This window comes from Sander lucioperca, chromosome 14, assembly GCF_008315115.2.
Source record: "Sander lucioperca isolate FBNREF2018 chromosome 14, SLUC_FBN_1.2, whole genome shotgun sequence".
NCBI lineage: Eukaryota > Metazoa > Chordata > Actinopteri > Perciformes > Percidae > Sander > Sander lucioperca.
In genome coordinates this window covers 4,519,105-4,533,271 of record NC_050186.1, presented here as the reverse complement: position 1 = coordinate 4,533,271, position 14,167 = coordinate 4,519,105, and the positions used below count along the sequence as shown (strand labels likewise).

The 14,167-nt window shown below is 40.5% G+C and overlaps 1 protein-coding gene across 7 annotated transcripts in view; it reads left to right on the top strand.

Annotated features, from left to right (window-relative positions):
- The window catches only part of ctif (CBP80/20-dependent translation initiation factor), a 62,568-nt gene that overhangs the window by 37,494 nt on the left and 10,907 nt on the right, over positions 1-14,167 (top strand). For 4 of the 7 annotated variants that reach the window (XM_031317423.2, XM_031317421.2, XM_031317422.2 and 1 more), the window contains 3 exons: positions 1,728-1,804; positions 7,661-7,741; positions 13,068-13,656. In XM_031317423.2, coding sequence (XP_031173283.1) covers positions 1,728-1,804; positions 7,661-7,741; positions 13,068-13,656 — 747 coding nt within the window. The remainder of the gene's footprint in view (positions 1-1,727; positions 1,805-7,660; positions 7,742-13,067; positions 13,657-14,167) is intronic. The other 3 variants (XM_031317424.2, XM_031317426.2, XM_031317425.2) reach the window with 2 other exon arrangements.

Genomic DNA, 14,167 nt, shown 5'->3' with positions numbered 1-14,167 from the left:
AAAGACTGCCTTAAGCCATTACAGCACCACAGAACAGTTTACAACCATTTTATATAACTCTCCTCTTATTTTTTTCTCTTTCTTTCCTTCCTATATGTAACTGTAAGCCTCAGTGAAAACAAATCTGACTTTTTCTTGCTTCGACTGTACAAAATCCGCCACAATCTGTTGTTACTAGATACAAATAGTGTGCTGTGGGGGTAAAAAAAGATTTTAATCTAATCTAAATATGCATTATGACTGCTTTTAGATCCAATGAAAAAATGATTAGATAATTATGTCATTGAAATGGGCTCAACATTGTACTGGTCATGAGACAAATTCAAATCAGATAAAATTCTTTGGTTCATTTTTTGTTACACTTTTAGCAAGAATACAAAAAAGAAGAAGTGAACTGTAACAAGAGCAAAAACTGTTCACAGAGCCCCGCCTCCTTACCGACTTTAGTCACCTTCTTGCACAATGCATTGGGTTGAGAGTTTGGGGAAATTTGGGGCTTTTTGTTTTGCATCAGCCTGCAACTATTTGCTACACTCATCTCTGACTGACACTGATGCTAAATGGCACAAACTCTAGCATCCACTACTTATGCAGTATACAGTATCTGCTGATGTCTCGGAGTCCCTATGCATAGCAGTTAGACAACACACATACATAGTCACACACATGTATGCACCATCACAACAGCGCTGGTCCTAGGCCACCTGTAACCATGGTAACAGCTGCACATAGTGATGCTGAGCAAAGGGAGCAAGTGTGCCGTTCTGTTTATTTATCTGAATAACAAATTTTGATCTAACTTTTCTAGTTTTAATATCATTAAATATAGTTCCTATACCTAAGAATTCCTGTCGCTTGCGTTGCTTGACAACATCTAGTTTTAAACAGAAAGCAGTACGTTTTCCAAGGCTGTGCTATGAGTTTTTAAATGCTGAGAAATGTTTAAATCAGGAGAGAAAGGAATTTCACTGATTACTTTAAGCCTTGAATAAAGAACAGCGCTGCATCCTGCCACAGTTTGTCCAGCAGAGATGAGATAATGTTACGCAGCTTTCTCTTACACACAACGCTGCCTCTCTTTCTTCCTTCCTCTATCTGTCATAGACACACACAGACACGTTTGCTCTTTATTAAATAATGGATTAATCGTTAAAGTAATTTATAAAGAAAAAAGGACCACAATTAAATGTGCTGGTTGCAGCTCCTAAAAATTGAGAATTTGCTGCTTTTCCATGTTTTATATAATTGTGAACTGAATATCTTAAAATTTTGGTCGGTTGGTCAAACAAAGCAAGACATTTGAAGATAATACATACAGATAATACATAACTTCACCTCTTGGAAATTATGATTTTTTTTAAAACTTGTTTCTGAAATTTAAAAATGATGAATTAAACAAATCAACAAAAGAATTGAAAATTAAAAGTATCATTAGTTGCAGCCCTAATTACTATCTCTGTCTCTGTCCCTCTCACATTCTTACATGCAACTTCTCTTAACTTTCTGTGCAGTAAATAAGACACAATTTTGTACAAACAAACATTTTCTTAAGAGGTCTGGCATTGACAAACGGCTTCCATTTAAAAAAAAAAAAAAAAAAAAACCTAGCACTTTATGTACTTTTGCATGTACAGTGGTGAGGAATTCGGTAAATACTTTCCACAAAGTGATCTGTATTGCTGGTTTTGACAGGAGCCTTCTCTTATTCTATGATTTGTCCCTAACAGGTCTTCCCACCCCTTCCTAATGAGGCTGAGATTGCACACACCAAAAAGCTCTTCCGACGCAGGAGGAATGACCGACGGTAATGACGCATGCAAGCTCACACACACACACACACACACACACACACACACACACACACGTATTTCAGTGAGAGGGAATGTTTTTTCTGTTGATGTCAGATGTCGGTGCACAGCCAGTGTATAGCCTTAACATCTCTCCCCAGCCAAAGCAATGTCAAGACAGGAATACAGGCTCCACACTTCACTGCAGACAGGAAAAGAAAAAGAAAAAACACTGAGGAGACATTCAAGGTTTTTTTCATGTTTACTAGGACACTCACCAAAAATTAAGCCAATTATTCAGTCTCCTGTGTTTGCCTACAATACTCGGGCCATGGATTTACTCATCATGCTTTGCAACATTTAACCTATGGTCCTGTCCCCAAATTCTTAATTTTGTATTGGCACATCTGCTCTAATTGTATACACTCTGAAATCAAATTTCACCCGAGTCTGACTTCAATGAAACCACGTCCTTAAGAGAAGAAAAAAAACATCTCGTTCTTTCGCTCCCTGCCCTGATGTCACTGGAAAACTGTTCTTCAGTTGCTAAGAGACAGGCAAAGAGAAAATATTTGGGTTGTATTTGTGGTTAAAAAAAGAGGAAATTTTAGCTATACCAAATAGATAAAAGCACTTTCATCCTTGTTTTTAAGTACAGAGAGTAATTGGTTCTGTCCAGAGCTATTGTGTTTATGTGCAATGGCCGCAGTGCAGGCCTGGCAATAAGAAAAGAACAAACATATAAACTTGGGCCAACAGCAGTTTGTTTAGGTTTCAGTCTATTTGTTTTGTGAACTGCAACTATTAACAAGTGGCCATCCTGTTTTCTTGTACGCTTCTAAGCACACTTTGTCAGTGCTTTACAGTTTGTATTTGAGGGGAAGTTTCACACAAGTATGTGTTTTTGTCTGTTGTATGCATATGTGTGTGCACCCTTTAGCAACTAGACAGAACCTGAACTTAAGAGTGTGGCCCGAAAGTCTGAGGCTGCTGTTTGTTTTGATTATGTTATATGAACTGAAACTTTGACGTTTCACCAAACAGACAAACAGGCTGGTGGAAATATTCATGTGGATGCTTCACTTATGTCACAGCTGATGACTTGGACCACTCTGTTACACAGAGGCATGGCTTGCATTAAAGCATACTGCTTTCCCGCCACAGACCCCCCCACCCCCCCACCCCCCCCCCCCGGGCCTAACCCAAGACACTGCCTAGGATGCTCAAATAGTGCTGGAAAACACTTCAAAAGTTTTAGAACTAATGTCTAACTAATGAACCTGTGATTAACTTAAACTTGCTTCAGTGGTGAATTTTGATATGGATGTCCCATCAGACCATAATGTGAACCCAGCATTAGCATTTCATTAGCATTCATCTCTTATGTAGGGCTGCACGATATGAGATTATTTTGACTGATATTGCGATTGTCATATGATTCACGATATTGGAGGGAATAATCATTTTTGTATTATTATTCTCATTTTCATTGAAAATTACTAAAAACATTTTTTTTTTTAAATGATTATAGTGAGATTTTTGCGAGGATCTGTACCAAAGAGGATACGATCTGTAGGCCGGGACGTCTCTGCAGCACCACAATACTTGATTCAGAATGGTTGAGAAAGCAGGGTGCATGATGCTGAAGACTGAACAGACATGAAAAGGGGATCAGTACAACTTTATTAGCAGACTGAATAGAAGAGAAATTAAGCTTTGCCTGTTCTCACAATGCTAGCTAAATGATTCATCAAAGAGTTCTGCTTAACAGGATCTCTGCGGGAATCTTGGATTTATTTTACAATAAGCAACAATTAGAAAGAGAGACAGGGGAATGACAAGTGAGGAGAGTTGAATAGAATACAACTTTATTGTCCACGTAGTACTAAAATACAATATACACAATATAAGAAAAACACCTTTTTAGGGAAAAAAGATTAACATGTAATCTTTAAGCATTGAGCAAATTGCCTGTGGAATGAATTACTTCTTATTGTGTTATTTGTAGCCAGAGGCATCCTGTAGCGCCTACCAGAGTCAATGTGGAAAGGTTAGTAAGATAAGGTCAGATGTCATCATACATGGTAGTTAGGAATGCATTTACACACATTTACAATGACCCAGGAAAAAATATAATGTGAAAGGCTAATCACGAAGGGACCCTGCTTCAGAGCAGAGTGAAAAAGATAGTAAGTGTGGAAACTGGTTATTGTAGTAGAGAATTGCCAGTTTACGATTGACTGTCCTTTATGAAGCTTAGCATGTTTGCGCATCAAATACATTAACTGCATGTTTGTCTATGAAACATGCTAATCCTCTTAAGTCGACACTGTCTTGTGTTTACGTTACCCGACAGAATACAACAAATGGCCTGTGGCAATGAATATTCATTGTAATGAGAAGCCACACGGATAATGTTATATTTGCGTTATATTTTGTTTGTAAAATAAAGAGAAACAGAGTGAGACTGTGAGATTGAGTAAAGGAAAAGTGTAGGCTGGCTGTGGTAGCAAAGAAAAGAACGGGGAGGTAGTGCATGTGTTTCTACTTTAGTATGCACGTCAAGCAGGGCTGAAATTAGTTGTGATTTACTGGAATGTGCTGCTTACCGCTCTCTCATCCAAAACAGAAATGGGGCAAAGAAGAAACTAATATGCTCCTTCTTTTCTTTTAACTCTGTTTAGATGATCTGTTTATTTTACACATTGAGAATTTATGCTTGAACAGACTTACAATTAAAGACAATTTTATAAAGTGATAAGCTGAATAAACAAGAACTTAAGTGGGAGCTGTTCTTTAAAGAGTCTGTGTGGCACTAAACGTCAGCACATTCAGTGCGTTTACATGCAGTTTAAAAAAACGATTATTTTCAGGTTAAGGCAATACCCCGTTTTCTCAAACGCCATGTAAACACCTTACCCCGGTTATAATCAGAGTTCTCATAACCCGGTTAACAGAGGTAGATAACTCCTTCAGTAACTGGGGGATTCCTGCATGTATACACCTTAACCGGGCTATGATCAGTTTAAGCATCTACGCATGCTTCAACTGCATCTCCTCACTCCCCTGCAGTGGTTTTTGAACCGGATATACTCGGTCAGCGCGCTGTGAATCATAGTCGTTGCTGTTTCATAGTGCTGTGCGATACTGCAAAATTTGGTATCGATCCAATACCAAGTAAATACAGGGCCAGTATCACTGATACCGATACTTTTTAATAATTAAGGTGGATGCATCATCAAAGTGCTAAATCTGAATTGAATTTTCATGACCTTTGTGTTTTTTGTGATTTTTCCTTTGGATTATTAATGGGTTAAAACCCAGGACAGAATTTTCATATGCTTGTATACATTTGTTGTGTTAACACTGTATCTTACAGCCTTTATACAAATTATACAGCTTGCCGTTGTTTCATTTTTGGCCAGAAATTATAGCCACGCTCCGTCTCTGTCCTGTGTGTGTGTGTGTGTGTGTGTGTGTGTGTGTGTGTGTGTGTGTGTGTGTGTGTGTGTGTGTGTGTGTGTGTGTGTGTGTGTGTGTGTGTGTGTGTGTGTGTGTGTGTGTGCGCGCGCGCGCGCGCTGCTGGCCGCGGTCGAGCCTGGCAGCTTGTTTGCTTATTTGCCTGGCGCCGTTGAGTCACGTGACGGTACAACATCAAATCACAAGAGGCGGGAGGAGGAGCAAAGTGTGCCTGCTCTGCGCTGTGACAGGAGCGGCACTTGAAAGCAGCGGCACTTACACAAACAGACAACCAGGTTGATGAAACCGCAGCGGTGCATACTGGAGAGAAACTGAAACTAAAGTATTGATTACACTGGTATTGATCAATATTGATACCAACGTTGGTATCAATATTATCGATATTTGGACCGATCCGCCCACCACTACTGTTTTACTAACGAAGTTAGCTTGCTAATTCCACCCGACACTGGTTACAGATAACATTATAATTAGAGATGTTCCGATACCATTTTTTCCCCTCCCGATACCGATTCCAATACTCGTGCTGTGGGTATCGGCCGATACCGAGTACCGATACCGATACCAGTGTGTTTAAAAAAAACAAAAAGGAAAAAGAAAATACTACGCCTGCATGACTGTGATATGATTATCATTGTGGTAAGGCCTGAATCATATTAAACCCTTTGTAAAACATGAATGAATACAGCAAATGGAAGCCATTTCTTTTTAAATTTATTTTTAAATAGAACAGTATAAAACAGTTGTGCAACTTAAATTAATTATTAATTAATTATTATTAATTAATATGGGTAGCGCAGTATCGGAGATGTATTTACGACCTGGCAAACAGTACCTTGGCTCCAAATGCTCCATTAAACGGCGAAATCCCACATTTTCGACGACAGACAGGGGTTGGTCATCCAGGACAATAAACTCCAAAATTTTGTCGGTTATCTTTGTTGCTTTTTGGCTGTCTTTGGGGAATTTATCTCGTTGCTGGAAGGCAGTTTCCAGAGTTTGCTGCTGCAGTTCGTCCTTCTTTTTTCCCTTAGCTTTGGTAAATTCGTCGTGCTCTTTAGCATGACGCGTCTTCAAATGTTTGATTAAGTTGCTGGTGTTGAAATTTGCAACACTCGTGCCACCGCTCGAAATTGCTTCTTTGCATATGTTGCATCTTACTGGTGGGAACATCCACTGTAAAGTACTGCCAAACCGCCGACATGATGCGCTAACGTTAGCTTCTTTTAAGGAGGCGTCAGGTGATCAATTCTTCTTCGCCCCTCTAAAACAGCAGAACACAGCGCAACTGTTTTAAGAGCAGCGAAGAAGAACTGTGTCAGAGCTAACGGAGCTATCCAGTAAATAGATTCCTATTTCTAATAAATTAAGTGGTATCGGATCGGTGCCTGGACTCCAGTACTCGCCGATACCGATGCCAGCATTTTCAGCAGTATCGGAGGCATTTCCGATACTGGTATCGGAATCGGAACAACTCTAATTATAATGAGCCAAATAAGTTGTCAGTCATCTGGCGGAAACACTGTGTTGTCCTACGCTGTGACAAGAGAGTGTAAATGAAACATTAAGTTGTTACATTTTACTAATTTAGTGATCGGTCTGTGTAATGTTGACATAGGTCAACCGGAAGAAAAAGCGTTGTGCGTTGGCAGAGCGCCACCTACTGAAGTACCAATTCTGATCTGTTTTATGATCAAACATGCATTTAGTAAAAGTACACAGCAGGTCTGCTTGTTTTTTCTGAGCCTGCTATGAACCGCCTGCTATTCTGCTTCTGGCCACGATGACTCAAAAGTTATTTACTGCAATCTCCAATTTATGCATACATGTATGGGCACACATTCCTTATATTCCTGAGATTTTGAATCTTAAAACTTGTTCAAAACAGAGTAAATGTTCAGTCAGGCAGCCAAAACCTGTCTTCTCACAGTCCATTAAATCAGTGTGTTTTGTGGCCCGTATGAAGCTTTGGCTGTGTTATTGACTGTCTGGCCTGCAGGCTTTTCTTCCCCCCGGGCCAATCGATTTGCTCGTCTGGGTCGACCAATGGGTTCACGAGTTCTCCACTCACATACATCGACGACAACAGCCATGATCGATCATCAGTATCCTACCTCCTCCCATGATTATATCTGCCAATTCATTTTCACCTTTTTAGTTACCACTTCCTGTAGTTCTATGCATGTTCTACATAGTTATCAACTTGTAGTTTTTTTTGTTTCCCTGCTTCCCTGCCTTTTTTTTCCCCTCCCCTCTGTTTTCTATAATCTCCTGTCTTCTCTTTTTACACTATCTTCAAAAATTCCCCGCCGTTATCTCCAACTTTTTCTGCCACTTTACTCCACTCCTTTCACCCGCCTGCATTGTGGCACACCCTCTTCTCCTGCTTTTAGAGCGGTTGATCAGTTCACCCGAGACCAGTTAACCATTCTTCTGCCTTCGGGCCCCGGGGGAAAGCGCCAAGTCTCAGCCAGGTTAGTGACAACATTAGCCAGATCCTGCGCACAAAATGGGACCTGGATACATTTCCACATTTGACACATGTATTCTACTCGACAAAGTCTCAGCATCCAAATGTAATGGAATTTGTAATGGAATTTTATTTAAATGGGGACAATGCACAATTAAACATTAACCTTGTATAAGAACAAGGAGAGATGCATTGCACCACAGTGTAGCACAAGTGCTATTTTCCACCCGTAGTCCCTGGGCAGGTAGGTAAAACAAATATTCAAGGGGCAGCTGATAATGATAATGGATGAGACAAGTATAAGGTGCTTGCAAAAGTATTCATACCCCTTGAACTTTTTCACATTTTGTCACGTTACAACCACAAACGTAAATGTATTTTATTGGGCGTATGAAAGTGGCGCATAATTGTGAAGTGGAAGGAAAATGATACATGGTTTTCAAATTTTCAAATTTGCCTCCATCCATCTTCCCATCAACTCTGACCAGCTTCCCTGTCCCTGCTGAAGAAAAGCATCCCCACAGCATGATGCTGCCACCACCATGTTTCACGGTGGGGATGGCGTGTTCAGAATGATGTGCAGTGTTAGTTTTCCGCCACACATAGCATTTAGGCCAAAAACTTCAATTTTGGTCTCATCTGACCAGAGCACCTTCCTCCCAACATGACGACATGACTTTGTGTAAACATACCCGCCTACTTTCTTAAGCCAAGTGGCGTGTTATCCGTATGCATTTTACCTATCCGCGTGTATGTCTACACTGTATACAGCGGACGTAAACATACACGCCACTGGGCGTGTTATCGCGTAATCATACACACCACTTTCTATTTTTTATCTGTATGCATTTTGAGCGCCGTATACAGCGGATGGGTTGGGTTTAGGAAAAGAAGAACCGGTTGGGTTTAGGAAAAGAAGAACGGGGTTGGGTTTAGTAAAAGAAGAAAGCGATGGTTGAGTTTAGGAAACGTGACACGCTGGACACGAAAGAAACGTGACACGCGGTACACAATCCCCAGTCTACTGGGTGAAAGTCCCATCCTCCACCCCGACCAACCTCCCTACGCGGATTTTCGCCCTTTCATATTACTTGCTACAGCGTAAATTCACATGCAAGGTAATGTAAGTCAATGGAGGCCAAACGGTGTTGATAAACACGCTAAAAAGCAAGTATGCGTCTTGATAACACGCCAAAAATGGCATAGAAATTGCCGTGTCATACATACGCCACTTCATAAGATCAGTCTGTTCCTCCACATGTTTGCTGTGTTCCCCACATGACTTGTGGCAAACTGCAAACGGGACTTCTTATGGCTTTGTTTCAACAGTGCCTTTCTTCTTGCCACTCTTCCATAAAGGCCCGATTTGTGGAGTGCACGACTAATAGTTGTCCTGTGGACAGATTCTCCCACCTGAGCTCTGGATCTCTGCAGCTCCTCCAGAGTTACCATGAGGCTCTTGGCTGCTTCTCTGATCAATGCTCTCCTTGCCCGGTCAGTTTAGGTGGACGGATGTTTGCAGTTGTGCCATACTCTTTCCATTTTCGAATGATGGATTGAACAGTGCTCCGTGAGATGTTCAAAGCTTGGGATATTTTTTTATAACCTAACCCTGCTTTAAACTTCTCCACAACGTTATCCCTGACCTGTCTGGTATGTTCCTTGGGCTTCATGATGCTGTTTGTTCACTAATGTTCACTCTAACAAACCTCTGAGTCCTTCACAGAACAGCTGTATTTATACTGAGATTAGATTACACACAGGTGGACTCTATTTACTAATTGGTTGCACTGGATTTTATTTAGGGCTATCAGAGTAAAGAGGGCTGAATACTTTTGCACGCCACACTTTTCAGTTATTTATTTGTTAAAAAAAATTGAAAACCAAGTTATCATTTTCCTTCCACTTCACAATTGTGCGCCGCTTCATGTTGATTTATCACATAAAATCCCAATGAAATACATTTACATTTGTGGTTGTAACGTGAAAAAATGTGGAAAAGTTCAAGGGGTATGAATACTTTTGCAAGCCTCTGTATTTGAATAGCTGAGAAGATGGGATAAAAATAGAGGGATTTCAAAAAGGGGACCCAGCCAGGCAACCTCAACCACTAATTTAAATCTGATTAATACCATAATGTGACAGACTCATCACCTCAACCAAAAAAAAAAAAAAGTACTTTCTCATTTGATTAGATGATTGATTGGGCCAGAGAAGACATGTTTCTAAGTAACAAGAAATTGCGAGATGAAATTTCATCAGTGGCCCCATCATTTATCCTTAATGCAAACATCTCCCTGGATGGCCGTTCCAACACTCAAGCTGCTGCAGAGCTCAGAGTCATTAAAAATGATTAACATTTTATTACTGTCTCACTTTCACCTCTCCGCATCACCAGTAGATCAGGAGAAGGGCTTATTAGAGCTGAGCCTAAACTAACAGCTAGCGTAAAGATCAAATTGATCGTCAGATGAGTGAATGTGTGTGTTAGAGAGAGAGACTCATGTCTCTGAGAAGTCTACGGCTTTGCAAAAGATTATAAAATCTCACCCTTTGCAGTCATTAAATGAGATTTCAAGATTTCTGTCAATGTTAAGCTAGTATACTTTAGTTTATGATTAGGTAGAGTGTTATTTAGTAGAAAAGAAAAATACAGACGAGGATGCTGATGTGCGTGCCTGACAAGAGGGTGTTCCCTGATCATTGTGTGCTGAAGAGCTCAGTTTTTGTGTTGGGCTGATGAACATGCGACTAAGAAAGGCGCTGAGGATATTTGCATAGATTTGGAGGCAGGCTGTTGGGTAGAGTAGAGAGTCAGAAGATGAACTGTCTGTCAACTCCCTGAGAGAGTGGAGCAGAGGGGCCAGGCGAGACATAGACCAAATGAACCACACACAAAAAAGACTATAAATACCCTTGGACACATTTACTTTCTCACACACATTCATATATACAGACAGATGACAATTTAAAGAAAAAAGAACCAGGGCTTCAGCTAACTAACTTACTATCTTCTGATTATTTTCTCAATCGATTCATCATTTAGTCTATGAAATGTCAAATTATTGGGAAAAGAATGCTCATAACAATTTCTTAAATATATTATTTTGCACAGCCAAGCCAACAGTCCAAAACCCTTAACCCCTCTTTTTTTTTGCCCAAACCAATCAGTAGGGAGTGTCATTTTGATCAAACCAACATCATTTTTAGTTGACACAGAAGCTGCAGTAGCGGTTGCTAGGATTAGTTAACCTTTTTTCACAACGATATCAAAGAAACATGTAGGATTTCACAATTATTTTCATTATCGATTGATCTGCCAGTTATTTTCAAAAATGCCCAAATTCTTAGAGTCCAAGTTGACTTGATCATCAAATATCCTGTTTTGTCAGACCAACAGTCCAAACCCTAAAGAGATTAAATTTATTAGACAAAGTAAAGCTGCAAATTTTCACATTTGAGAGCCTGAAACCATCAATCGTTTGGCATTTTTTGCTTTAAAAATTATTACTAATACTAATTTAATTCTATTATTAAGAAGTGGTTGCAGATTCCATTATTGTTGATCAGGCCTCAACGACTGAAATGTTTGAGCAGAGTCCTTTTCCATTTTCTACCACTTTTTAAAAATCCTTTCATTTTCTGCAAAGGTCAGTTCACTTAAATTTTGCGGGCACAATAAAATCCATTATCTCTGGCATGTATCAGTGCTGTAATCTTTCTGCTAAAATTTGTTTGACTTGCGCATAGGAATATAACTTCTTTTAAGCTCAAAGAAAATTTCCAAGGTTGTTGTTACATTAATATATTTGGGGTGGAAAGAACATTTTTACAAAGGAGGTTTAACTATTAAGTGTAATAGTAAACAGTTATTTCTTTACAAGGTAGAATAGTAGAATAATGTGTTTTTGTAATGCAGTCTCAAAAATGTCTGGGCTGTTGATTCATTTCCCATGTTTTGGTCTAAAAATCAAGCTATTGAAAAGTTTGCTGAATTTAAAAAGTGGGAGGAAAGGCTTTTGTGAGAATTGATGAAAACCCACATTGCAGTATTGGCATTGATGAACTAGTATGTTTAATAACGTTGCCTTTCTTTGCTCTTCAAACCAGCCTCCACACGGCTTAGACAGCCTGGTGGATGGCACAGATCTTTGCTTTGTGTACCTTTTTTGTACTCTCTCTTTATTAAAGAAACCTTGTCCCTAGTATGTCAAGAAGGAGAAAAGCTTGACTGCAAGGAACTCTTGTGCATTTGTTTAAACTTACCAGTGACCTTGTCATATGCAAGCAGAACAAACTTTTTATTTTTCAGGACTCAAAGGCATGTATGACACTCAAATCATTTTTAAAGCTATATGCTAATCTAATATGATTTCACTGCTTGAGGCTATGCTTTTAGACTGTAGTTGTGGCTGGTTTGTGTGTGTTTATGTACACATTCACTAATGTCCTGTTTAAAAAAAACAAACAAAAAACATTAAGTCAAGCAAAGACAGGATATGCTTTCTATGAGATTTTGGCAACTACTACATTCCACCTGCTGTCTCTAGTTGGTAAAATGAAGTGAATGAAACTCCTGAAACAGGCTCATTGACAGACAAGTTTGGCTAATCCGGTCTTTCAGTCACTTACCTTTCATCTTTTGACTGTCTTAACATAAAATTGATTGTTTCATTAACCTTGATTGACAACCTGTTAATTATATACATTCTTATGGCCAAAAGATGCAAATTCCCTTCATCTGCCTGCACAATTTCACCGTGTAAAAAGCACTTATAGAGTTGAGTGTATCTGAGCAAAGGTGTGCTGGTTGAGTTTGTGCTGGTTCATAGGCTGAGGCAGATAATAGGTTTCCTCCACGATGCCAGGGTGACTAATCCCCTGGACCATATGTCAGCGGCTTGTCAGCCCAGAGCCAGTACGGCAAAAGGACAGAGCTATGCAGGACAGGAAAACAGACATACTGTGCATCCACATGTAAGCAGTCATTGGGCTTTTGCATTTTTTGTTCTTTAAAGATCGTAACAGTAGATAACAGGTCACGGTTTGTGTCTGGTTGTGAATTGTCATAGTACTTATAGAAGAGCACTGGTTAGTCACTGTGACTAGATAAGGAGTTGAAGATAGGAGTAGAAGATAAAACAGAAAATGGAATCTTTTCACAAAACTAACGACAAGTTTTAAGGGGGGACAGAGGGGCAGGAAGGAGGCGTAGACCACGGTTCCAGTGTGAAACGGTGGGGTGGTCTGAGTGTAGCAGAGCAGTTTCAGGTACAAGCCAGCTGCTGCTACATCACAATGAAGCTAACTGGAACCTGCTTTCATTCCAGGAGACAGCAGCGGCCTGAGGGAGGAGGAGGAGGCGGCGGAGGAGGGAAGAACCAACCTCAGTTGATACAACAACAATCACCACAGCACCAGAGGGATCAAACACAACAACTGTCTCCAAACCAACAGCAGCAGAATTTAACAGAACTGGGAGATAACAGAAACAGTAGTGCTGGTCGGCCACCTCGCCAGTATCAAGGAGGACATGGGCAGCGCCAAGGAGGACCCCCGCACCACGGATACAGCCAGAACCGGCGTTGGCACCACAATCAGAAAGGTCCGGGGCATGGACAGACAAACGCTGCAGGTGATAGAGTTCCCCCAAGAACAACCAAAGACAAAGAGACTGAGAATGTAAAACCGGGTGATGAGCAGATCAGACCACCTCAAGACTACAACAGTAAGAGTCCCAATGAATCACCCAGACCTGAGTCAACACCCAATACAAATGCTTTCCCACATCTGACAGTTAAAAAGGAATCTCCCCACCCACCAGGAAGTGGAAAGGCAAGCGAGGGCCAGTCGGAGCAGCCCAAAATCAGCTTGCTGCAGTCGTCAAAGGAGAGGCTGAGGAGGAGACTAAAGGACAAGGTACCGAAAAGCTGCTTAGTGCCTGTCCATCAGTATTAAGGCAATCAGGACTAATGTTTATGTGTACACACACACGCTACCATTTAGTCGTATAATTACTTTCATTATGTTCATGCGCACACATGCACTGTCATTAATATATAGACACTTAGACACAGTTTTCTTACACTGCCTTGCTTTAGTCATTCGCCTACTTAGTTATTAAGCATTCGGGTTGTCACATTCAGGCTGGCAGGGAGGGGAGAACATGTTCTCACTAAGCAGGTAAAGAAACTAAAGTGGCATTAACGTAACCGTTTTTGATGTTTTCCACTGTGTGAACTAAACTGGCGAGTCAGCTGCTGCTCTCAGCTTCCTCTTCCTCCTCTAACTCATTACCACCAGTGGTGGTTTGATTTGACAGCACGGGACTCCCCAGCAGGCAGCAAGGCAGGAATTAATAAACGGCGACGTCAGTGAATCAATAAATCCAGTCTTAAAGCCAGCTTTTGCTTGATTAGGGTGTACTGAA